Consider the following 27,316-nt stretch of genomic DNA (forward strand, 5'->3'; position numbering starts at 1 on the left):
CTGTAAATTCTCTCCCAGAACAAATGATAACTGAGCCCAGGAGCCCTTTTGTCCTGGGGGGAGGGGAGCATAAATTCCCTGAAAGTGTCTGTCGCAGGGAATTGCTCTGCATTTGTCATGTCCGCCTCCTGCATCATTCATGAATGTCATAAGAGTCTAAAGAATTGGCACTTCATAGTGAAGATGACTAAATAGCCATTATACTTGTCTTTCCTGCTGCACAGTGCTTTTAAAGAGATCCCATTCGGATTGTAGCATGCCCTTCCAGCCACCTCTCGTTTCTTGCCTTCCGAGCTGTCTGGCATCAGATCCAAGGAGCACTGTGTCATCAGCCTTACACTTGTTCACCCTGAACAGACGTGTGGACTAGCTCTCCAGCTGGCTTATTCCCCTGTTGTAGAGACCTTAGGATCTGGAAAGAAATGCCACAAAGCTGAAAGTAGGTCCTCTTCCAGGGAATAGAGAAATTCAAGTTTTAGCTTAGATTCTATAGCTATTGAACTATAACTTTTTTAGATGTTTTCTCCTCTCTTTGTCTTCACTTCCTTGTGGACTAAGAATAATGAATCAGAAGAAGACTCCTTTGTATATGATTTGTTACTTTATGTATTCGAATATATGGCTCCAGATCATCATATACCCAATAAAGCATATATATGCAGAGTAAATACTGATGTAGCTCCAACTCACTCTCTCTCTCCCTTTCTCTCTCTTTCTTTCTCTCTCTCTCTCACGTGCATATACTTTAAACCTGCTCCATAGTGATTCTTACTACGGAAACAGTAACCTTAAGTGACAGAGTGTGATGCAGACACCGGCCCACAGTGTCCGCGTCATTATGGATGAAATGAGACATTCACACGGACTACTGAGTCCGGTGGAGGAAAAGGGACAGCATGGCTTTTCTCTCAAGGGGAGCAAAAGCTGAGGCCTCTGCCATGACAGGCCTTTATTTCTCTCTTTCCCCACAATGCACAGGTTTGCTTTAGGTGGTTACCTTTCACAGAAAACAAAGGAGCCAATGCTGCTAATCACATCACAGAAGAGGGATATTTGCAAATGAAAAGGCAAAAGAGGTTGAACTGGTTACACTCATCCTTGGAAGGTTTAGCATGGATTTTAGGAAGTTACTTTCCAGTAAATGTCCTCAATTCAGGGTGAAGGAGTTTTCCAGCAAGAGCAAGACTCAAAGCAGCCTAGGCACATTGCAGGCTTGATTCCCCACAGGAGAACCTATCCATGGGCATGGGTCTTGTGCATCTCTGAGTGGGAGCTAGGCCCACACCACGAGGAACGGTCTCCTACAAAAGTGCAGATTAATTAAAATTGAACAAGAAACACGCTTTTCATTAAGTGCCTACTTTAATTCTTTGTATTGTATTTTTTCCATTACCATTTATCGCCCCATACCTTCTTCCACCTCTACCCACCCCTCTCCTTCCCACAATCACCATGCTGTTGTTTGTGTCCATGAGTTGTTTTTCTTTGTTGCTCCATCCCTCTACCGCCTCAACACCCTACCCCCAGAGCTGTCAGCCTGCTCTCTGTCTATGAGTCTACTTGTGCTTTGTCAAGCACGTGCTTTGGAGGTGTCAAGAAATAATATAGAATAGGCACTGTACTGGAGTCAAGAGAGGAGTTGCAGTTTGGCTCTGCTGCTAGAATTTGTCCAACCATGACCTTGGACAAATTCTATAACCTCTTTAGACCTCAGTATTTGCATCTAGAAACAATGAGAGCAAATAGTAGTTCCTAAATTATTTTCCCAGCCCTTATGCCACAGGATTATATGCGTCCGGCGTGGGACTCAGTCATCATGGGGGCACAAAGAAGCATGTGACATCACCATCACTTTCAAGGAACCAGTAATTTAATCATGTTCATGCAAACCCTAACTCCTGCTGGGCAGCATGATCTACCACAACACCGTCATCTTTGACTGTGAAACATGGATAATTTTTAAAACTATGGCGTAATCTAGTAAATATAAGATGTCTTTGTGCCCTGTTGTTTGTAAGCTTCTTCCCCAAATTTATGACTAGGTAGAATGTTCACTTTAAAGTAAACTTTGGACACATATTAAGGGATTGAGTTAACTGGATTAAATAAAGGAAATTGGATCTTTACTAATTGTGACCAATAAGAGGGCCTCCTTCTGAGAAAATGTGTTTCCTTCTTACTGAAGAGGTCATACCAATGCTACCTCTAGGCCACCAAATGTGTCAATGCAGGTAGACCCTTCAAACCCAATCTGTCACCTGGAAAAACCTTTTCACTCCTCCTTATCCAGGCATTCTCTGGAAGTGGGAGGGTAGATTGAAATGCCAGCCTTGGCATTTTACATTCTGCTGCTCCAGCTATGTGAATCTGATTCATTCTTGCTGCTGGTTTAGGAGAGATTAAAAGGAGCAAAGCTGTTCTCTGAGTTTTCTGATCTGCACTGTGGCAGCCAGAGTCAGAGGAAATGGGGACAATGGGAAAGGGAATAAATCCTCGAGAGCGACGTGTATGTGATCTCTGGCAGGCAGACCCAGTGTTCCCTCGGAGGCTTCAAATACGAAGTCGTTGCTTTAGAGAATCTTCCAGCGTGCAATAAACCTACCACCTATGCGACACAATGTGAGGCAAAAGCTGAGGCTGAGAGATAAGGACAGACAGGATATATGACTGAATAAAGAACTTTCAATTTCCTTTACTTAGTAGATGAACAAGTATCACATTATTAAAAAAAATACCCACATCAAAAAAACATCTCCTAATCTGAGTGCACATGGGCAATGTCTGAATCTTTCCACATGATTGACTTGATCAGAAGGCCTAATCTAACTAGGAGAAGCACTGTATTAATTTAAATATGGCAGGTGCTATCTAAGTTTACTGCAAGAGCTAAAGACCAATTATCTTCTATTTTTTTTTCACAAAATTGCATTTTCTAAAAAGAGACGGGTGTGTTTGAATATATCCATCATAACAAATCTTCAAGCATTGATGGAAGTGACTGCTGTTTATTTGCAGACTGTCATATTGGCACTGTTGAATCATTGCTGAAGTTATCATATTGGAAGTAAGAGAGGGCCCGGGAAATTAGTTTTTATGCACTTGCTGCATGGCTTCATGAACAGAAATGTAAGGCTCAGTGTCAAAAGTGCCTCACTCCAGGGCCTGATGATTAGAGGACAATTTTATTAAAGCAGGGATAATGGGCCCACCTACCACAAGGTCCAGGGTGAAGAATAAATAAGAAATTGTTGTGACCATCAGGATCGGAGGAACAGGCATACTTTCGAGGGATGGGGACCGAGAGACTGAGATGGAGGATGTGTTTGAAATATATTTAATTAGGCAGGTGGAATGAGAATCACCAAACATTAGCAAAGGGCAATTGTCTTGTTAAAATAATAAAGGAAGAAAAATAGAAGCTTTATAGCTTATGCTGAGCCTTTAAAGACAATAAAAGATTAAGAGAATTAGGAGGAGCTTATGTATTCAGAGGAAATCAGTTTTAAAAGTAAACTGTAAACTAATTACCAAAATATTACATGATAATGCAATGACGCATTTGTTTGTTGATCAGATGTGAGGGATAAAGTTTTGTGGAATAAATAATGCAAACCAGCTTTGACTACCAGAAGCTGACTTTGATCTGTTCAGTCTTTTATGTCACTCTTCGTTATAGACTATCACTTTAAGAAGAGCAAAATGATTTGGTCTAACATTCCTGGAGACTTGTTTTATTTAAAGAATGGAAATGTTACATACACTAAGCAGAGAAACTATGTTTTTCTATATTAGGCCTTCTGATTAAGTCAGTTGTGTGAAAAGATTCAGACATTGCTCTCGTGCCCTTAGATTGGAAACTCTTTTTTCTGATGTGGACATTTTAAAAAAAAATTATCTAAAACTTACACATCTACCAAGTGAGGAAATCGAAAGTTCTTTATTCAGCCATATATTCTGTCTGTCTTCTTAAATCAAACTGTACCCTGTACCCTGTACCCCGAATTATACCCACCCATAAAACAAACAACCCAAGGGCTCCATAGGAGAGAATTGCTAAGTTAGAGCCCATCACCTTAAAGATGAACCGTTTGTTGATATATTCATATTTTTCCTGTCCAGTGACATTATAACTATCTATTTTCTTTCTTTCTCTCTCTTTTTCTCTCTTTCTCTTTCCTTCCTTCCTTCCTTCCTTCCTTCCTTCCTTCCTTCCTTCCTTCCTTCCTTCCTTCCTTCCTTCCTTCTATATTTGTTCTGTCCTCAAAAATTATAGTTTCCTTTATATAGTTCTTTTTCTGTAGGTTTCTTGTTGAATTATTCTAAGACTTTTTATACATATTTGTTATTATGGTTGCAGAAAGAGATCCAAATCCCCAAAGCTTACAATATTTTTCAGTTAAAAAATCAATAGATTGTTTTAATAATAATAATTACTAGGTTGAAATGAAAAGGAAACATCCCAACTACAGTAACAAAGAGTGATCGAGATGATCAAGTGATAAGTTACCCAGGAATTTATTATATAATATAATCTTATTATGGAAATACATTATATAATACATAGTTATATGTGGCAGATCCTGGCCTGCAGGATCTGTGTATGTGGTGACTGCTAGAAAACAAATACACACGGACTACAGAAGTCCTGTGGGGAAACAGAGGATGGTGTGGTTGCTCTCTGAGAGACAGAGAGGGCGAGATGGCCAGAGAGCTCAGTCCCTGTCTAGACAGACTTTTATTGCTTCTCTGGGTACATTGCAGGGAGGGTAGTCCTAATTTACTATGCACAGGTTCATTGCAGGGGTTATATATTGTATGACATATTATAAAATATATTATATATGGTGTTTTATGTAACCTAATTATGGGAATATTCAAGAATTTCTTTGTCAACAAGAACATGATCAGTTTTACACACGTTCTCATTTCATTATATATATAACTAAATGTGCTTTTATTCTTAGGTTAAATTCCTGGGTAACTTATTACTTAATCAGATTGGTCATTTTTTTGCCAATTCATTTAACAAGTGCTTTCGTGCCCCTCCATGTGTTCCAGGCACTGTGATAGTTTCCAGGGATTCTTTACTATCCAGACCTGGTCTAGCTGTGGGAGAATAAAGTTTGAACTAGCTTAGACTAAACAAGTTAGTTATTGAGAATTTTATGTAACAAAGACAAAGATACAATTTCACAACATGGACAATTAAAACCAAGTAGCCAAAAAATGTTAAGATTTTTCTCTCTGTGTCCACCTCTTTTTAAAAAAGATTTTATTTCTTTATCTTTCAGATAGGGGAAGGCAGGGAGAAAGAGAGGGAGAGAAACATCAATGTGTGCTTGCCTCTTGTGTACTCCCTACTGAGGACCTGGCCCACAACCCAGGCATGTGCCCTGGACTGGAAATGAAACCGGTGACCCTGTGGTTCACAGGCTGGCACTCAACCACTGAGCCACACCAGCCAGGGCTCTGTGTCCAACTCTTGATCAAAAGTTTGACTTCACTCTTTGAGTCAGGGTTTATTTTTTCTTGCAACTTCTTCCCCATGGTAGGAAAGGTTGCCATGGCAGTTGTGTGCATACCTTTTTATCAGACAGGGACTGATGGAGTGTTTTTTTGAGTCCAGGTTAAAAATTATTCAGTGAAGTGCTCTGATTGGTCCAACTTGGGTTAATTTCCACATCTTAGCCAATCCAGCTGTGTGCGTAGGAAAAATCTGTTAAGTGGTTCACAATTCTCATTCAAATTGCATAATTGGAATGGGAGAATAGTAATTTCCATAGGAAGGAGCTAATTTTTCAAGTAAAGAGGGAGAATATGTGGGGCGTAGGGAATAATTAAAGTCTCCTGCAGGTGCCACAACTTTGGGTAGTTCCTTCACTTTGAAATTATCACCATTAAATGGAAATACTAAACTATTTCCAGAGTTTTGTATAGTGTACATTCATAGCCATTTTGACCCTAATTCAACTCTTTGAAATGAGTAGGTAAAAGAGATATTATCACCTACTTAATCATGGGGAAACTGTGGCACAGTAAAGCTAAGTGGTTGTTATAGACTTGGAAAATGGGCTACGTAGTTGAACTTTCTCTTTTTTTTTTTTTTTTTTGTCTAATGCTGACATACAAGGTCTGTCCAGAAGGTACTTAGCCCTGTAATATGAAAAGCAGAGACATTTATTGAAGAAGATATAAGAAACATTGTATATAAGGCAACGATTCCTCAGGCCCCTCAAAGTAGGCACCTTGGGACCTCACATATTCCTCCCTGTTGCCATCAGCTGCCCTGTGATATTTTTCTTAACCCAATGGATGGTCTGAAATCTCTTCCCTTTCACAGGCGATTTTAGTTTTGAGAAAAGCCAGATGTCATAGGGCACCAAATCTAGCCTGTAGGGGTGCTGAGTCACCTGGATGATTTGATGTTTCTGCACAGGATGTGATGCATGAGCAGATGCATTGTCACGATGAGCTGCCAAACACCAGGTGCCCATAGCTGCAGTCTTCTGGATCATACAAAATGGTTTCCATGGAGGATGTTCAAGCTTAATGCAAACGTTGATGCAAATTCATTGCTCTGCTTGCTCAGTCATTTTGAAAGTGATGGCCACACAGCACACATGTTCACTCAATGGCATGTACCGTCTCCACTGGCTAGTACAGTGAAGTTGTCATTGTTCAAGCATGCACATTCCAATCCATTCTCCTTGGCTTCCAGGTTACATCAATGCCATGCAAACCATTCTTGCTATATTAACAATCATTGGACTTTTTCCAGACAGCCCTCATATGTTCTATGACAAAGAGATACCTGTGTCATAGAACGTAGAAGTAAGAGTCATCACCCTTAAAAATATTAGTCAACTTTACCAGTAAAATAGTGTTTTATGAATTAGAGTCACAAATATATCCAAGTCATCTGTTTATAGACTCTGGCCCCTTGAAAGTGTGCAGTCTGTCTCTGTCAAGCATTTAAATCAAAGCACTGGAAATAAGCAACTACTCTTTATCTGCATATCTTTTTCAGAGAATATTCAGTACTTAGATATCCCTTGATTACTCTTATTAGAGAAGGTAGTTCTAAACCTGTGGAATAAAGGGAGGCAGATGAAGGTGCTCTGAATTTCCCTTTTATTCTAACTATGTCCCATGAGATCTCACCAGAAGGAATGAGTTAAAAAAAATGCTACAGAACAGACTGATGAGTAATTATGAAGTGATCATTATTACCTTTTTATGCATTTATATTTTGCCTAAGGACAAATGTGTACATGGTCTTTGCACTTAGTTAGTGTTCTGTAAAACAGAATATCATATGTATCTATAAATGGACAGATAGAGCAATGAGATTTAGAAAATGAAGGGTAACATAAAACAATTTGACTAAAAGTGGGTGTGATTTTGTTACCCAAGCCTGCCAAAAATTCACCAAATAAAAATTATGTAATAGTCTTTCTGGTTAGATACTTTTTTATAAATTGGAAGCTGTGTCCTACTCCATCATAGGATATGTTGTGAATTCTAATTGATGGGTCTTTATGATATATTTCCACATTGAGATGAAATGGCAAAAAGCTGAGATGGATTAATGGACAGATGCCTGAATGACAATGTGGAGATATGAAAGTATAGGTGAGCCGAGTTTTATTGATTAATTCAATAGCACTTATTCCTGAGAATTCACAGTGTTGATATAGAGATAAATTAAATAGCCCTGTCCTTCAGTAGCTGATGGTACAGAAGGGTTTTAGATTTTCATTTTGTTTGACATTAAAACTTAATATTTTCTTAAACCTGAATACTGTGCCATTTCCTAGAATTTATTTTATTTTGCTATGTAAGAAACTAGCTTGGATAAAGAAATTAAATTGAGTTCAGTATGAGATAATTTCTGAAATAAACTTCATCAGAGCCCAGCCTTTAGAGTTCAGAGTTTTACAAGTGTGATGAAATTAAATCAGGAGCCACCTGTTGCCTGACTTTGCTTTACACACTTTACAGACACCAACTTCATACAAAATCACTGTCAGTTAGGTAAAATAGAATGGTCCACCCTGCACTGCCATTTCCATTGCGAGGGAGCTGTGTTTTCATCTTGTCTCTATCTTTCTTCTCTCCATCATCATCGCCATTCCCACATAGATGCACAGGTAAAGGTCAAATGCAAAGCCTATTAGGAATACAGTTTGACATAATTAAAAGAATGTGGATCATAGAGTTAGAGAGGTCTGGATTAATTTCCTGATGCCACTAGGTCTTGGGCAAGTCATTCTACAGTGTCCCTTATCTTTACAACCGGGATAGCAATGGCTGCAGGCTGAACTGTGTTCCCCCAAAGTTCTTGTGTTTTCATCATCACCTCCTGTACCTCCAAATGTAACTGTATTGGAAAATAGCCTCTCTGAAGAGGTAATTAAGTTAAAATGTGGTCATTATGATGGGTTCTCATGCAATATGAATGGTGTTCTTACAAAAAGAGGAAATTAGGGTGCAGATGAGTCAAGAGGGCAGGCCGTGTCAGGGCACAGGGAGAAGGCAGCTGTTCACCAGCCAAGCAGGGGGCCTCAGAAGGGACACTGCCAACACCTTGATCTTGGGATTCTAGCCTCCAGAATTACAAGAAAATAAAGCTCTGTTGTTTAAGCCACCCAGTCTTTTGTACCTTGTTACGGCAGCCCTAATAAACTATCACAGCAACAATATTTAAAATAAAAGATATATGAATTCAAAGTATTATACTGTATACTATACTATAATATAGTATCAATATACAGGAGTGGGCAAAAGTAGGTTTACAGTTATTCTTATGGAAAAAGACAAATAATACCATAATTAATATATATTTGTTTTATTTGCCTTTTTCCATACAAACAACTTTAAACCTACTTTTTGCCCACCCAGTATAATAAATTATTCATACATATAATTAGTGTGAATATTAATATTAGTATGAACATTAGTATTATAATTACCATCGTGATGCACTACCAAAGGTTTGTGAAGGAAATAATTGCTCCAAAGGAAAACAATAAGCTTATGATAATTTTTTAAGCAAAGGGAAACTTAGGAGTGTCCCTGAAAGCTTTACATTTAGATCAATTTCAATGTGGAAATTATTGTCTTCCTTATCAATAATCATCTTCTTTTTCCTAGTGGAAGCATCCTGAGTCTGATGAGTACAAATAATTTTTTTAAATGTTTTCTGATGAAATGTGTTTCTGAAAATATCATTACCTCTAGGACTCAAAAAGTGTCATGACATATATTTTGGTCAGCACTTCTGAACACGCCCAGCATCTGTGTGTGATTTCATGGGACATGTGTGTGTAAGGAATCACAGCAGTGAGCCTTTGCAATAGTTGGAATCCAACTTGGAAATAGCACAATGACTTAGTTCCTCTTTAGACTTCTTGGAAAATCCTTGATAACATGCCCATCCCATAGTCCAACCAAGTATATTTTCAAGAACAGGGTTTGCACATGGCATAATTATCCAAGAAGAATGTCTTTTTTAAAATGATATTTATTACCAGAATTAAATAATGGGAGACTTTTTAACTCATGTAAGAAATTGGGTTAATAGGTAGAATGTATTGGTTTTATACTTTTCTCTCATGACCTCCTATGGAACCTTTGGCATTGGATACAATATATAATGGATTCACTCTGTGCACAAGTTTGAGTTCTAGTGTTACCAAGCAAATGTATACTGACTGAGTTGAACCAATACTGATTCTGTTGGGAAGTCTTTGACTTGAAACCTTTCTTTAGAATATTGGGACCTGCTTACCTTTGTTTTATTGTTTTGTTTGTTTGTCTGGTTTAGTGCTTTTTAAAAAATCATTATTTTTTTTTGAGAGAGGAAGAAATTGCCCCATATGGAGGGGATCCTTGCCTTAGCTGAGCCTTGTTTAGGAAATGGGACTTGGTCATCCCTGGTAATACATTTCACTCTTTGGCTATGTTGTCAGTTTCTCTATTAGCTGAACAGTAAATCTGATTATTTGTTTGCTAAAGATAAAGGATGTCCTTTTATATTAATGAAATCTCTTTTTTTTAATGTTCAGCCCCTTCAGTTTTGCTTTATTTAAGACTACTTGATCATCACTTCTGGTGTTTATTTTAAAAAATTCAGAGTAGGCAAAATAGATCACAGTAAGCCATCCATTCAATAAATGTATTACATGGCTGTTTGTAAAACCTGTATCACTTATCATTTACCTAGTACTCCCTAGTGGCTCACCCTGGAATATGGAGGTTTTGTTGTTCATAGATTTTCCATCTCTTAATCACCCTCCCTTCCTCCTTATGGAGCTCGTGGTCTCTGGGGATTCCTTTAAGGAAGCTTTGTTTCCTGGGTCAGCAGGACAACCAGAGGGGAGAGAGGGGAGAGTCAAGAAGGGAAGCTCTGGCTCTATTCTTGGTGCCACAACTTAATGCTAGATCCAGCCCTTTAATCTCTTTTAACCTTCATTATTTTTAAATCAAAATATTGCCAGTAGTACTTCAGTGATATTGGGGGAAGAGGTGTCAAATGAATTACTCCCAAAGACAGCAATTTGAAAGTCATTTAGAGCTATGAAAATATAAGACCTTATGATTATACACACCCTGCCACACTCAGGGGTGTGTGTGTGTGTGTGTGTTGGAGGGTGGGGACCATGCAACAAACTAAATAGAAGAAATCAAGAAACTGCATTCTTTAGGGCATCGGTCATTATGAGATCCTTGAGTGTCATGCCTCCATTTGCTAGGAAAAAAACATTTGTTAGGTTGACAGTCGTTCCATTTTGGTTTTATTAGCTATATAGTAATTGATATGAATAAAAGATAGTTTTAGTAGCAATAGTTACATTTAGTGACATAATAAATTTTATGTCATTGGTAGTCCACATATTTTTCAAAAGGATTTACCAATTGAAAATAAAGAATACAAATGTAGATAAGGTTGGTGAAAGAGTAATAAAGAAGAAAAAAGAAGTAGGAACCTGAAATAATAGCAGATAGACATATGCCTCAGTGTCACGCGATTTTATTCTAATTTCTTACACAATGTTCAAATAGCATTAGAGTAGGAGTTGGACATCTTGTTTCTTATCCTAGCTTACCTACCAGGTGGTTTGCACAGTAAGACTTATTTTTATTTCTTAATTTATTATTCTACCTGTGACACTTACTCATGAGTAAATTATCTAGTTCTCTTTAAATTTCATATGCTAAGGCTTCCCCTGGGAGACCTTCTAACTTGCTTCATTTTAACACCCACTGAAAACTATTTCAGGGAAAGCTGAATTGCTTTAGGTTTCCTTTAAAAAAATAAATATACAACTAGGATTATATTTAAATGCTTCTCTGGAGCCATTTCATCTGTAAATATTTGATGGGGAAAATAATAAATTAATTTCAGGTAGTCTACTATATTTTCTAACTTCATTTTTTACACACATGTATGTGTATGTATACACATATGCATATATATAATTTTATATCTAATGTAAATATTAAAAAGGACCGTGATTATATTCCTGTTATTAATACCCCCAAAAGGTATCATGATATTTACATATGAAAATAGAAGTAGAAACAGTGTTATAATGACAGGGTCATGAGGTTTGTAGGTTTCAACAACAATAACAGTAATTATCCACGTAGTCCTAAATAAGGAAAAGTTGATCAACAATTAAATTGGATTCTAGTAAAATAACCAGTAATAAACACCATAAATTTAAGAACTATTTATTGGAGAAATATTTGAACTGGAAAAAATTTTATCCTTCAGTCCTCTTGAGAAATCATAAATAATCTAATTAATCAGCTAATTGTACAAGCACATTGAACTGCCCTCCAGGACTTGTCCACAATTTCAGTGGGGGCTATTTTACCCTTTTCTTCCCATTCAACCCCCTTCAAAGAACATACACCAAAATGTATCTATACCTTCCCATCTAGCTCTGCCAAAATCACCATCAGCACCATCCCAGTAAATAGCTAATCAATTACAAAAACAATAAGACAAACCCTTATTGTGGTGCTTTTGAGACAAAAGAAGTCGTGTCTCAAAAGTAGTAATGTGTCATACTTGTTGACTATTTGAAGATGGAGTGTATCCACTTTATCTTGGTTAATACTGACAGTGTAGAGATTTCATTTCTGAAATACTGTGTTGGTTAGAACTGACCAAAAAGCAACCTCGGCTGCCAACAAACTTTAAATCCTGCAATGTTAAATGGCCAAAACACTACCGTAGTAATTTTTTCTTCAGTTGAATTGATCATTTTTTTGCTAGTAAGCTGGAAATTTACATGGTTCAGATTTTAATAAATGTAATACAGTTTTAGCACCAGCATACTAAGCACAGAGAGAAACCAGCAATCAGAACTCCTAGGCTCGGGGGAGAAAACACTTGATGTGATATTGCATGGCTTAGAAATGACAATCTTGAATGGTTTAAGAAGGGTTCTTACAGTTTCTGGGATGTTCCCAAAAAGTTGATTTGTAATCCCCATTTAAAAATAATAAAATTAACTTTTTTAATTTGAAAATGTAAACCAAAATAATTCCATGTTCCCCCAGGATTGTAGGCATTTTATATTAAAATTAAGTGAAAGCTTGTATTTATCTTTTAAAGCCATTCAAGATAGCAAAGTAACTGAGGAGAAAAAAATAACAGGTTACCAGAGAGAAAGTTGTAACTATTAACTTCCTCTAAAGCCAACTTTGGATCATGGGAGCATTCAGGGTCTTTATCACCCTTAGTAGTAAATTCAACACCAAGAATACATATTTTAATATTTATTTGTACATAGCAGAATAAGCCATGTGGTAAGGACTTTGTGTCTTTTATACCTTTTTGACCTACAAAGTTAGGATTATCTAACACAATGACATCCTAAATTCAGAATAAGAGAGGCAATAAAACGATTTAAAATCATATTTTGTGTCTACTTAGCCTAATATTGTCACAGTGAGATTTTGTTCTTTGTTTATTTAAAAGTTGAAGCCATGATGACCTTCTAACCATTGTATGTAAGAGGTTGTATATTTATATTTTAAAATGTCCTTCCTCTTTATAATGAAAGTTACTGAACACTGCGGTGGGTGGGCAACAGAAGCAGAGGAGAAGGTTTGTCAAGGTATTTGTATGGTGAGAAGACCAGATTAGCTCTTGCAAACATGCCAGATTCGGGGGCTATGGCTTTGTCTTTGTTCCATTTTATTCCTAGGGGAAGATGTGAAAAGAATGAAGTCCAGTCAACTTTGAATTATTGCTACAGTTTATTGTATAATTATATTAAGCTATATGGGTGGCATATGGTAAAGACAAGCTTTTGGAGACAGGAAGGTTAAGCTGCAGACTTAAAGGAGGTGCCACTTAATTAAGTCAGATATTTGGATCTGTGTTTCCAAACAGTGTTAACAAATGAGATAGCCCATAAAACAGTTGGGATGATCCAGTTAATGAATTTGAAAAGATTTTGCAAACCGTAAAGGACCATGCATGTCTGTTGCCGTTATCAGCTTTCGAGTTGTTCTTTTCTCAGTGACAAAATCATTTCCTGATCGAGTATGGATTTATCTCTGTAGCAGAATCTGCTACATATTTAGGATAGAATAGTGTGAGATTTTATAAATTGCAGCAAAATGTGACAGGCTGATTAGCAATTTTTGATGATTCTATACATTAATCACTAAGTAACCTTCGGTTTTCCAAATAAAGAGTAAAGGCTGTGGTGTGACAGTTGTAATGATCACAAAAAGAGAATTATTTAAATTCTTCACAGATGGAGAGATATCAAGGGCAAATCATTATATCTATATTTCTAATTTTAAGAAGCTTTGAGCATGATTGTGGATGGTGAGGAGCAAGCATTGTTCTGCATATAGTTTTAATCAGAACTTTCCATACCACAATCCCAAATTCACCAGGTGACTGGAGGACTTTTCAGACACTCTCTGCTAAGGAGGGAAAAATTTGTGAAAGGAAAATAATGTTATGCGACATGTAATATACAAACTGAACATATTGGAGCAGCTAGAATAGTGACCTTTCAAAAAGGACAAATTAGATTGCATGTGTCTCGGAATATAATGTGGTTTAGTGCTTAGACAATGATGATACACAACATATCCTCCCATTTCTAGCCTCATAGCAGTTTACTTTATTATTTCTAAATGAGCTGCATAACTCATTTCTTCTTCAAACAACATCATTCAACCTAATAGTCTCTGTAAACTAAATGTAGACCAGTGCTTAAGATTTTCAGTGAATGCTAAAGATATCTGAATGCTTGTCTAATGTTCCTTTAAAATATTTTCAAGCATTGGACTGTGTTCAGCCAGAAACATATGAGACAATCTGGTGCCAAATGGTCTTTGAACTTGAAGATACGGTAACATATGGAAGTACTCACTGTGGGTAACATACATACAGCCATAGGAACTGCAATCCTGTGGTCTATTCTGGCCACCGGATTTAAATGCGTTTCCCCAAATTCAGAGTTAAAGATTATATATTTCTTAAAAAACAAAATAATGCGATAAATAATTAATAATATAAGAAAATAAAAATAACTTGTTTTATGAACCCAGATATTTTCAATTTATGAAGTACAGATGTTTTCTTTATTTTTTTCTTCCTGCTTGCTTTCTAAATATTTTTAAATTAATATCTTGTTACTAACACCTGGGTTTGTAACTAATAATAGTAAATAATAGTAAAAACACTGATAAACGCAATTGTCATAATTGACAACACCATTTGTTATCATACTGAGATTTTTTTCTGTCTCCTGTATCTTCTTTTACTTTTCTTTTCTTTCTTTCTTTCTTTTTTTGTAATTTAGTTTGGAAAAGGAGATGGAAACTATTGTATAATACCAGATAAACACCACCACTAGAGGAAAATAATAAGGTTAATTTTTCAAAGGCCTCTGAAATTAATTTTTATCATCTTTTGTATAGCAACATAACAGTGAAATAGGCCAAGGCTGTCAATCATGTCAGTTGGTTTTCTGAGGCTACAGCTTCCTTCTCTGCGGGGGTGGTAGAGGTCCAGGCATGAAGTGATGGCACGGACCCTCTGCGTTACCTGCAGTTTTGTGCGGTGTCTCTGGAGCTCCTCCCAGCTCCACTGACTAGAGTGTCCTGATAGCTAGAGAGATGGGGGGGAGTCGCTTTCTACTGGTGTCTGTCCTGGAAGAGATGGAACATTAATCCGGCTCTTGAGGAAGATGGAAAAGCTGTTTGTCACATGTCCCACAGCTCTCAGACACAGTGTGGGACTTGCCCTCTGCCATGAGGCAGCAGGAACTGAAGGTGTTCAGAATGTCTCTCGCCAACATCTGCTTTGTTATTAATGCATTTTGCCTGCATCTTTAATTCGGGGTGACAGCCTCCATTAGAGGCTTTGGATGTCATCCCTCTCAGTCACCAAATACTGGCAGGTGGGGCTGTTTCCTCCCTACAGGAGTCTCAACAGTGTGCCTACCTCTGGCAGCATGTGATTCGGTGCCCTGATGGCTCCTTTTCTCCTTGCATTTGCAGCTGGCGCTACCTACATCTTCGGGAAGAGCGGAGGCCTCATCCTCTACACTTGGCCGGCCAACGACAGACCCAGCACGCGCTCAGACCGCCTTGCTGTGGGCTTCAGCACCACTGTGAAGGATGGCATCTTGGTTCGCATCGACAGCGCCCCAGGCCTCGGTGACTTCCTCCAGCTGCACATAGTGAGTACCAGGCCTCCGCCTGGATCCTCTTGTCCTCCTGGTGATCTGAGTTGGTGAGCCAGATAAGTACAGCTGAATGTTCTAGATAGACACGGCAAAGGGGTGCATGCTTATAAAAGTTGCCTACATGTGTTGCTGTCATATCCAAGGGATTGTCTGTGTGTGTTAAACCTCATTCTCCCCTTCAGTTGTGAACCATGATGCCTCTGGGGTACCTCAGGGATGAAAAATGAAAAACCTTGCCCATGGAGACTCGCATCCTAACCGTGTGCTTTGACCTGTCAGGAAACTTTGAGCAGACTGCTAGGTGTGAATAAGAGATGCACCTGGTGTGATTCATCTGAACCTGGTTTAAGCAGCAAAACCAGTTTGCACGTTCATGATCTCCTAGGCTAGGGGTCAGCAAAATATTTTATGAAGGGCCAGGTAGTAAATATTTTGGTCTTTGTGTATCATACAGTCTCTATCAGAGCTACTCCACCCCGCAGCTGTAGGCAATGTCCTTTGAGAAAGCATGTGTGACTGTGTTTCAATACAAAATATACTTATTAAAACAGGTCCATGGCTGTACTTTTGTGCCCCTGCTCTAGGCTGTGAACTTCCTCATAGAGATGTAAAGAACACGTGATTAAAAAAAAAACAAGGTCAGAGCGTGCGGGGCAGAAAGAAACAAGCACAGTGACCAACAACAGTTGGTGTGTTTGTGTGTCCTGTGTATTCAACATCAGCCCAATAGGACTGCACCCTCCGTCACTGCAGATCATTAAGAATGCAGTGCAATTCTAGGAAATTAAAATGATTTGGAGGAAAAATTACTTCATTATGAGGATAGAAAATATTTTAATAGCAACAATTAACCCATTTTATCACCTGTGCAGTCTGCAGTTAAGAAAGTAGGCTAAAGGAGGATATGATTCTCATCCGTAAGTACCCAGAGTGCAGCCACCAAGAGCAAAGAGAGGAATTGTTCTCATTAGTTAGCAGTGACAAGGCTAGAAAGAATGGATTTAATTTGGAGCAATAAGAATTCAGTTTAAATAGGAGGGGGGAAAGCAGTTAAGAGGAAAGATCAACTGGGGATTACCACCAACCTCCAAAAAGGAGGAAAAGGAACATTTGCTGGCGATCTTTGCATTCGAGTTTCGCTAATGTGCTGGCCTACCAGAGAAATCAGAGGCTGAGATTTCATTGCTGGTGTCCCAAGCGGAGGTGGCTGCCTGGCCAATACCACATACAAGCCCAGCCCTCGAGGCAGTGTCCATCTCCAGCCCCTGCTCCTCCCACTGCCTTGGAAAGAGGAGCAGCTTGAAGTTTGAAGTTTGAGCTGCAAGCCTGTCTGGTCTCAACATGAGTCAAGACTCTGGTTATGAGTTCCAGGAGCAGCCAGTTAGAAATGACCCCCTTCACCTTCAAAATGTGGTAGAAGGGTCTTGAATGGGGTTGTGAACATTTAATGCACTCTCAGATGCTTCAGCAACCATAGGGTACTATGAGTCTGAGCTTAAGCACTTTAAAAGGCCATGCCATGGAGCCCAGGGTAAGTCAGCCAGAATCATAGCAAGTATGGTTTATCTCTATTTGGCCTGGAAGAGCCACCATAATTTACAAAACTCAGTGAGATTTATGCTGCATATAACTTAATGACTAATTCATGGCGGTGATAACTAGGTGATTATCACCAGCTCACTTGCGTTTTCCTGGTGATTTATCTTCCTTTCTTGCTCAGTGTGACTTGCTGAGAAAAGTAGGATTTGGTGCAGCCACGAGCACCTTTTTTGAGAGCGATCTTGTGCTCCTACTTTGTCGGTTTCTCCAATTCCTGCTTTGTAGAGCATATCCATTTTTAAGAGGCATGTTTTCTTATTTTCTGACCGTTTCCTTGAAATGGGCACTGTTTTTATAAAGTGGATGTGAAGATTCTGGGAACTGCCAGGAGGAACCATACATTCCAAATTTTACCTCAAAATATACGGTGCTTCCTTGGGCCCTGTAGCCTTACTCCAGCGGAGCTGGCGTTGCTTAAACCTTTTAGAAAAATCTGAACTGGTTTTCTGTCCTTCAGAGCTTGGGGTAGAAAAGGATATTATCTGATTTTTTTTTTTCAGAGAGAAAAAGAAAAGAGTCCCTTTGGTGTGGAGAAACCACATGGCTCTGCACTGCACCTGAAATGTTGGCGGCTGTCTCAGGCATGAGGCCACTGTATCGGTGCAGTCGTTTCAAACCATTTTGAAATTCCCTAGTGGGTTATCTCTGGTGTCTACCAGAGATAAAAGCCATGTGACTGTGTCCAAAAAAATGTATTTATGAAAACAGGCTGCAGGCTCTATACTTTGGTGACCTCTGCCTTAGGCTACAAACTTCCTTATAAAGTTATAAAGAAAATGCCATTAAAACTGAGACCAGAGTGGGAATATAGGAATCCAAGTGGAAGACTGTAAGATTTTATTATAATACCAAGCTCTTGTGTTGGGTGTTTATACAGATGCATCAGGAAAATGAAGCCACGAATACATATTAAGATACTTTTATGTGATTTTTACAATCTGTAAAACATGGATTTGTTTATTGAATGCAGTTCGTTCCCATGCACTAAAGAAAATTATTTGAAAGGAAAGGATTTAAAGGCATTGATGAAAGTAGAGAGAGTTGGGCAGGAAGTGAAAGATTTCGTTCCCCTCTACAGTTCACCTAGGAGGGGAGAAACTCACTGGGGGGAAAAGGGAAAGGTGACGGCAGGTGTGAAGAAGAGGTGAAAGCAGGGTAAATCCTAGGGACAGGGTAGGAAAGAAAGAAGTGGGCCTGGGGAAGGGAGGACAAGAGGACAGGCTGCCTACAGATGTGGGAAAGAGGGGAGAGGAGATGGAATGAATGAATGAATGAATGAATGAATGAATGAATGGAGAGTTTGTGTTTCACAAACTGGTGCTGAAGGCAGTTCCTAGGAATTCCTAAGTGTTTTGAGTAGCAGTAACAGTGTCGTTGAAGAAGCCCCTGTGTTCCCGAGTTAGCTCATCTGAAGGAAGAGAAAACGCTGTAATGAGAACACCCTGAGCTGAGCACGCATTCCAGACGAGACCTGCCTGCGTAGGTCCCCAGAGCAAGAACAGCAAACAGGCTTCGCTTTGCTTGTCAGCTCTCGGTGCTTCTCACTCTCTCGCTTTCTCACTTTGAGCTTTACACTAGAAAGATGTGTGAGGGCAGCAGGCGAATCCAGCAAGTAGGAGTTCTGGCTTCCACTAGCCATGTCTGCCACCTGTGCAGAAATGGGACTTTGTGGAAAGACATATGCTGCCCATTTATTAACCTGTTCTGGGCTGTACATTATTCTCCACTACACACTTGAACGTCCTCATTTCTTTTCCTTTGCCATCCTGAAATCCCCACACATTAAAACTTCCTTCGGAAAATAGATACCTTGTTAAACTCACATTTCACTGGAGGCCCTTGAATCATTTCCTGACTGGTTAATGTAGTCAGTCTTATCACATGATCCTTCTCACACCAGGCGAAGGTCTGCAGCTCTAGCGGAATTTGAGTTTTGTTTGGTAAGTTAGGGAAGAGGAGGAGCAACACACATGACTCATTGGGGCACATACAGCATTTTGGGGAATGGTAGGAATACGTGGAGAATGCTTGGGTGGAATGTAGGTGTCAGTTCCCTAAGGTAAAGAACAGGTGCAAAAAAGGGGGGAGGGGCAGCAAGACAAAGTTGGCTGGGGCCTGGGCACAATGTTTTCTATATCACAGTTTGCTCAGAGTGTCTGTCGTTCCGGCTGGAGCAGCAGAGGCTCCTCTTGCTTTTGCTGGTTCCTTTTAAACCTGTCTCCCCTCTCATCTGGGCCTCATGCTGCGTAAATAGGCTTCGATAACAAGCCTTGAACAAGACTAGGACTGGATCATTATAGAAGATCAGAGAAGGCTAAGAGATCAAATAATTTAACAATTGTTTTCTTCAAATTAGTTTGCATTTCTTTGTTTTTGGTTCGTACTTCCTTGATGCACTATTTTCTGTGTCTATGATATTAGTGAAATCACACAAAAAATGTGTCTGACAAAGGCAAACAGATGTTTGTTGAAATACATGTGCATGAAATGAAATTCTGTAGGGGGCGGGGACCTTAAGGCAGAGGGATTTTTTACAAATCATTCTTTCAAATATAAGTTTCCTCCACTGAAATCTGCTGTTGAGAAATTAATCGGGCCAACACTTGGAGAGCAGCTGCTATTGTTTTAAGTGGCATCTGCCCATTTGACACCCATCTAGGCTCTATGGGGCTGTGTTACCCTCCCCTTCACTCACACAACAGGGGAAATGCTGAAGAGGACCAGAGTGCCTGCTGCTGCTGTCATGAAACTCTTGGCAACCTCCTTTCACCACTTACAACAGAAGGATGGGGAGAACTGGGCAACCACTAGCTGCTTTTCTCTACGTAGTTATTGCAGAGTGTGAAAAAGACATTCTATTAATTTCTTTCTCCCTGTGTGTAATTTACAGTAAATCCTTTTGAATTCGTTTTTTAATTATGAGCCTTTCAGGAACAGTGAAAATTTATATGTCAGGGCACCTGTTCTTGTTTGATCAGAAACTATAACCTTCCCCAATGGTTTTACTTCAGACTTATAATATAGGTTCTTAAATAAAACAAGGAGGAGACCACAAAGGACCACTGTCCAGCCTGACCACCTTTCCATAATGGCAAAGTGTGCTTCTTCTTGAACTGCCCGCCCCAGAGAGAAGGCTGAAGGCCGGTGGTGTTCTTTCAGTGTCGTGTCAGGGGAAATTGGATATTTATTAAGCTTGGTTTGCATAGTATTGCTTTTTATCATTTAGAGTATTTGAAGAGACTTCTGGAGAGTGAGGGGGAGCAGAGATGAAAATGATAAACGGTCTGCCCATCACATCTGTTGTGTCTTTGAATTGCTGGTCTAGAAGCTTCGTGGGGCCATCTCTGTGTGGGATATTTAGAATGAACCATTACCATCTGCAGGGTTCATCTTCAGCAAGGTGAGGTGGCTGTTAGCTTAGATTCATCTCTGGATTTGGCCAGGGGCAGAACTGGGTTTGATTTGGAGAATGCATTTGGGGGAATCTGTAGAGGCGTACAGAGGAAAACTGGGATTTCTAAGACTGGTGAAGCAAGTCGAGAGGGAAAGAACAAGAGGGACCACAAAGGTGCCCAACAGACGCAATTTCATCTCCCACAGAGTGCTGCACGCTGCAGGTCAGCTCTGTATTTCCTTTCAGTGCTATTTGTTCTCAGTGAAAAAGGCCTCTTTGGGTTTTCTGGGCTTAGGAGCTTTTCCAGATCACTAGGCACTTCTGTGGAGGGGCCTGCTGGGGATCCTGTCTGCCCCTCCCAGGCGGGCCCTTCCATGCAGGCAGAGCTGGAGCAGGAGGTGGGAGAAGCCAGTGGAAGCAGGGATTTGATCGAGTGACTGCTTATGTAAGCAGGACCAGAGGCAGCTGCCTGCATGGGGCTCCGTGTGTGTTTTCTCAGATCTCTGTTTTCCCCAAGATACTTCCATCTACATCTGTTTACTTTGATTCCGCATTTGTTCTTGAGAGGCAGCGTGCCATCGTAGAAAAATGTATGTAATTTGCAATGGAAAGGTTTGAAGGTGGGCCTCATTTCTTCAGTGTCCAGTTAGCTGTTTGGCTTGAAGGAAGGCACCCCTCCTCTTCTTTAAAATGGGCACAAAAAATCTTATGTCACAGGGTTTTCTGGAGGTTCAAGTGAAATAAAGTATTTGGAAGTTGTTTGTTATCAGCCAAGGACTGTGCGCCTATAGAAAGGTGGTTTGCTTGATGAAATATCCAGAAGGTGATGACTTCACCAGACCAAAAAAAAAAAAAAAGTTCATGAAAGAAGGGCTGTTTTAAAATTGAAGGTGGAATCTCATTCTAAGTATTTTTAAACATCTGTTGGGACTGTTTCTGCAAACAAATTCCTATTTTAACTGATCAAAAGCAAAAGGTTATGAACTAATCAGATCTGCAATGGAGAGTTTTGGAGTGTCCCATTAGCTCATCATGGAGAGCCAGTTGTGTGTGAACGAGGCCTGGTTAGGTAGGTCAGCAGCATCAGTGGGCTTCTGCAGCTTCCTGGTGTCTCCGTGTGGAACATTGTGTCCCTGTACAGTGTCACCAGGTGATGCTTTGTGGCTCTGTTGCCCTTTGGGATAATGTCCCAAGGGGGTCTCTACTCAACACATAAAAGTGTAATCCACCTCGCCCTGAAGTTCCTTCTTTAACTGTATGTGCCATGGAAAATAGAAGCATCCATCCTTCCCAGAGAAGGAGGGAAGGGGGAGGAGGAGGAGGGAGCAGAGGGGAGAAGAAGAAGGAAAAGAACAAAACAATAACGAGGACCAGCAGAACCTCTCTAGGGTTCATATGCAAGTGGTCGAAACTCCACCAAGGGCCCCCGATGAAGACATAAGGGCCTTGGCTTTATATATTTGGAGATTATGAGAACTTAAAAAAGTCATTGCTGGAACCAAGGTCTGAATATGGGTACATCCAGACTGAGAGGAGATGAGTAGCTGCTACCACCAAGGTAACTGGGAACCCAAAAGCACATATACAAATGAAAGGATTTCATAGATTTGGACTTCTCAAAATTGGAATGAGAAGTGAATGATAAATTCAGTGTGCAGATGAAACATACAACAATGCCATCATAAAAACTGAGTTGACAAATTGTATGGAAAATATTTTACGGCTGGTAGACAATTATGAGAAGCAGAGGACAAATGGCCATATCTTTCTCATTTATCACTTATACCAGTGACCCTTTGGCTATGAACTGATGGTGGTCATGTTTCAGAATCCTCGACGCATGCACAGTTTCAATTTAGAAACATTTAGATTAAGATAGCTTATGGGTGTGATTCATTATATGTAAGTTGAGTATCTTTTTATGTGCCAGGAAAAGTGATGCAATTTGGGGATACTGTGATCAACCTTGGCTTACCTGGAGCTAACAGACCAGAAAGACCACAGTAATTAAAATAGGAGAAATTAGCATTTGATTTTTTTACACACATTCTGAGGTTATGCATATAAAACTCTTGCATAACTCCTGGAATATAGTAAGCCTTTGATCATGGATAGCTTTTATAGTATTGGTACTTTTTCTTCTGTCAACATTTTTTTAAAGTCAAAGAAAAGAGTATATTTTATTTTCCTAAATAATGAATACACTTTAACCAGACCTCTGAGATTGTAACTCAAGTAATACAAAGTTCTAGGAGGAGTCGGGATGCTACAAATTTAGAGCCAGCCTCATGGTAGCCTAGATGCCTACCGTGATCCAATAGCTGACAGTTCTAAGTAACAGAGGCTTTCTGGACATATGAATCTGAAGTTCAGCCAACAAGGCCAACTCCGGCGAGTGCTGTCACTCACATGACTTAGTGGCAAGCCTCCCTAACACTGTCGGTTGGATGAACTATCTCATTGACCCACCACTTGCACTGTTGCTAGTCATTACAACTGGGGTATTTTTGAGTGCATCAGGGCAAGAAAAAGTCACTGGCTCCTTGAAGCTGCAGATGGATTTTTAAGCCCTGGCTGCATTCAGAAAGTATGGATGCATACTGTATTGATGGTGGAATTCATTAGCCACCCTCCCCTAGCTCTTATGCTTAGGTCCTGATGCTGTCACTGCTGCTGTTTCATCTTGTTAGTGTTTCCTTAATAGGTGGCAGAGGGAATGTATAATTGTATTAGCTTCAAAGACAGAAATGACAGCCAGACCTGTCATTTTCCAGCCTGCAATGACACCGTTGGAGCCTAGAATCACTTAAAGACATTTAAATAAGCCCTGTTGATGGACCAACCTAACCTTCATCCTAAAGTCAGTTTATACTCAGGATAACAGGAGATGACTGGCAATTAAATCTCATGTTCTATTTTTGATTCCTCAGTTAGCCTCTTTTAATTAGGTTTATTTTTCTACCCTGTTTTTTTTAAATAAAATAACAGATATTTTAACGGTGTAGATGATTATTTCCTATAGCTTCTTAGGACTACATCTTTAGACATCACTGCTGTCACCACTAATGCTGATTGACAAGGTACCAGACACAAGACACTGTAGGAGAACTTTGTTTACGTTGCCTTGTTATGAGCTCACGGCAACTCAGTGAGAGACAGTCACTATTAATCTCCTCACTTTGTCAATGACGCAACTAATGTTTGATGAAGCTACAGAATTTTCCTAAGATAGCACTGCTAGTAAATGGCTGAGCAGGCCTTCAAATTTGGTTCTGACTCTTAATTACTATTATGCTCTTACTGGCGGTAGCAGAGTAGAAAGTGTAGTGGTAATCATTTTAACTCAACACGTATCTGTGGAACAACAGTTTATTTGGAGTTGTTGGATGGGCCTAGTGGCCAGATCCCATCAACTGTTATGGTCCTCAAATGGTGTTCTTGTCTGATGTATATCCTCAGACCCTGCACCTCACCTCTTGGAGCATCCTTTTGTCAGAGGCAGCCGGTGTTTAAGGTCATGCTTAATTCCCAGAAAAGCAAATCCTCAGATCCCAGCGCTCACCATGTGCAATGATGCATAGAATCTGATTACCCTCGTCTTTATCTTAGCCTGCATAGTTACAAATGTCACTAGTGGTCGTAAAATTATCCAGCTCTTCCTTAAATACAAACTGCCATACTTAGGTTACTAAATCCTTTTGGCAAGGAACACTACTGATTGACTTTTTCATGGCTACAAACTCATATTCTTAGCTGATGGCACATCATATGTTTTTGTAATCTCTTCTGTATTTGTTCTTTTATTCATTGTCCAGACAGTGTGCTAACCACTTCATATATATCAATTTATTTAGTCCTCACGACACAGTGGAATTGATGGGATTACTTCTGTTTCAGAGATTAAGAAACCAAGGCTTAGAGAATTAAGTAGACTCAGAGAATTAAATGATTAAGAATCATTTGTTCACAGGTGAAGGGAGTGAAGGAGGACTGAAATATTGGTACATTTGATGCTAATGTCGTATATACTGCTTTCAATAATTGTCTAGGCAATACTGAGGTCAGAAATGATGATTTTAGCAGGACCTGTGATATTTGTCAAAATCCACATGATTAAAAATGGTAAGCAGAGATGGAGGCGGGGAACACAGCGTTTTGCCTGAGGCAGAATAGGTAAGTGGAGTTGAGTTACTTTCTGTTTGGCTTCGATTCTTCATGTTACGTTACATTTTATTGCTTCCCAGCATTTGTTTCAGTGTCAGTGGTGTTGAGGCACCCGGTTACACTCAAACTGCTTTCTTAAACACCCCTGTGCAAAATGGGCTTGGAAACTAAGCTGAGGTTTGAATGCAGCATGGTAGGCCAAGAGGTTCAGAGGTGACTTCTGTTCCAAAATTTTAACAAAATCCTTTCAAACATCATATATCTGAGCAGAGATTATTGGATCAATCCATTCTCACATTTCAGTGTGTGATAAGTACTGTAGGAGAAGTCTTCAAATATTCTTGCTTGGGAAAGCCCCGAATCATCTCAAACAACACAGAAGCATATTTAGTCTCCCTGAAGTCAGTATGCAATTTTTTGTGTGTTTCTAATTTAAAACCAAATGTGAGTGTCTTCACAGCAGCCCCAGACTGTCATTCACTGGTATGTTAGCTTTTAATGTCTAATGGCAGAGTAGAGTAAAAACTTGAAAGGTAGACCTTTACACTGCAAACCACATCTCCTGAAGTGGGAGCAGAATCTATTCAATTGGCCCCTGATTTGATGTCTAATTCCTAAGGTTAGCAAGCTTTCATGTTTGCTACTTAGGTCAGCAAGACTGGAGCTGGTTTTGTTGCATAGCTAAACAGCAAAGCTTAAATTCAGTACTAAAGAGTAACAGGGGAAAATGAATTTGGTGTGCAGCATTTCCTAGAACATGAATGCACAATGGGTAAGGGCCTTTGACTATTCACAAAGCACAGCTTTTTTTTTTTTTTTTTGCAAAAAAGACAAAATTCTTCCTGAGTTTTGGGTGGAGAATATATACAGGGGCACACAGCAAAAAAGTCGAACATGAAAAACATCTTAAGATGAGAAGCAGGTGGAAGGAATAGAATTTCCAAGTTAGAATTGCCCAGGCAGGCAAAGATTTACTAACCTAGTTTAGAGCAAAGAAATGTGTTCATTATTGTTTTGACTGGTTGCTACTACATGTCAAGGAAGTGCTAGGTGCCGGGATACAAGGGCAAATGAGAGAGACAAACACCTGTCTCGTGGAGCTCACACTCTAGGAGAGGAGACCTCAGTGAGCACAAGTGGTCCGAACCCGAGCTCTGAAGAACTTTGTGAAAATGTGGGGTCATGGGTATTTAATTAATTAACTTACTAACAGACTGGTGAATGCCCACTAAAGTTTCATCTCCATCTTTGTGCCTTTCTCTATTTCCCAAATCTCCATGTGAACCTCTTTCATCCTTATAATCAAAAAAGAGCAAGGGGCCTTCCCACTAGCTGGGGGTCCTACTGCTACTACTATATCGGCCACTCAAGTTTGTTTCAGTACTAAAATAAAAAGAAAGCGAATCACATCTTCAATTTCTAGGTGTTTTTTTTTTTTTTTGAAATGACTGTGGCCATTCCTCTTGTTTCATTTTGTAATTCTGCAAGATTCCCTCAGAACATCCATCTATATTTCACAGACAGCAAATTGCTAGAGGCATCCACACAGCACTAACGGAGAAAAAAGGGAAAAAATGGACCAAATGAAAAGCCCACTCTCCGTGGGAGACAGACCACCTTATTTCTGGTATACTTTTCAAGCAAACCTAGACTGTCATGTCTGCATATTGAACTAGACCTTCCCTTCCCAAACCCAATTATTTACAAGATCACCCTGTGTGGTAACAGCATCAGTACAAATTAGATTTTCTCCTTCACTTAACTGAGTGCTACAAGAAACAGAATGGAACCACATGTTTTGCTTTAATTCCCACACAAACACTGCAAAACAGAGTGTGTGCCTCCTCCTTCAAGCTGTGTGTGTGTTAAACACATGTAAACGTTGGACTGGAATGCAGACGTAGTAAGTCAGCTCTGGAGAAAATCATAGAAGTGTTTTTTGTTTCTCTGAATCTCGATCTCATATTTGAGCAAGGCCTTTACAGAGATTCAGAGAACATTCTTTTACAATGATTCTCCAAAAAGCAGTTAAATGGGTTTCATCCAAAATTGCATATTTACCATATTATAACAGACCCCCTTTGGGAACTGGGGACCTACCATCAGCTCTCTCCTTATAAATTACTATCAATTTTTGATAAAGAGAACAAAACCCCCCAGTAAATATATTTGTGATGAAAGAACACAGGTGCCACAATAGAAAGATTTCCCTGTGTTTCTACAGATTGCTTCTTTGTAGAAAGTGAGTGCTTGGTATAAATAGTACATTAACAAAGGAATCTCCTTTCATATAAACCCCAACCCTAGCAGCAATGCCAAACTTCTTTTTGAGGCATGTAGATGAAGCTCTCATGTCCCTCTGCAAGAGAGCAACTGATACTGCAAAACAGGGAGACTGCGTGCCAGATTCAGTGTACTTGGTCGTACC

At 39.5% G+C, this 27,316-nt stretch overlaps 1 protein-coding gene across 26 annotated transcripts in view; it reads left to right on the forward strand.

Annotated features, from left to right (window-relative positions):
• The window catches only part of NRXN3 (neurexin 3), a 1,483,875-nt gene that overhangs the window by 1,127,506 nt on the left and 329,053 nt on the right, over positions 1–27,316 (forward strand). For all 26 annotated transcript variants that reach the window (XR_006783762.1, XR_006783763.1, XM_045822497.1 and 23 more), the window contains one exon: positions 15,544–15,725. Coding sequence is in view for 24 of the 26 variants with exons in the window: in XM_045822497.1 (XP_045678453.1) it covers positions 15,544–15,725 (182 nt within the window). In the remaining 2 variants the exon portion in view is untranslated. The remainder of the gene's footprint in view (positions 1–15,543; positions 15,726–27,316) is intronic.

The sequence above is a fragment of the Phyllostomus hastatus genome, unplaced genomic scaffold (genome assembly GCF_019186645.2).
Source record: "Phyllostomus hastatus isolate PE091 unplaced genomic scaffold, TTU_PhHast_1.1 phas_scaffold_501, whole genome shotgun sequence".
Classification (NCBI taxonomy): Eukaryota; Metazoa; Chordata; class Mammalia; order Chiroptera; family Phyllostomidae; genus Phyllostomus; species Phyllostomus hastatus.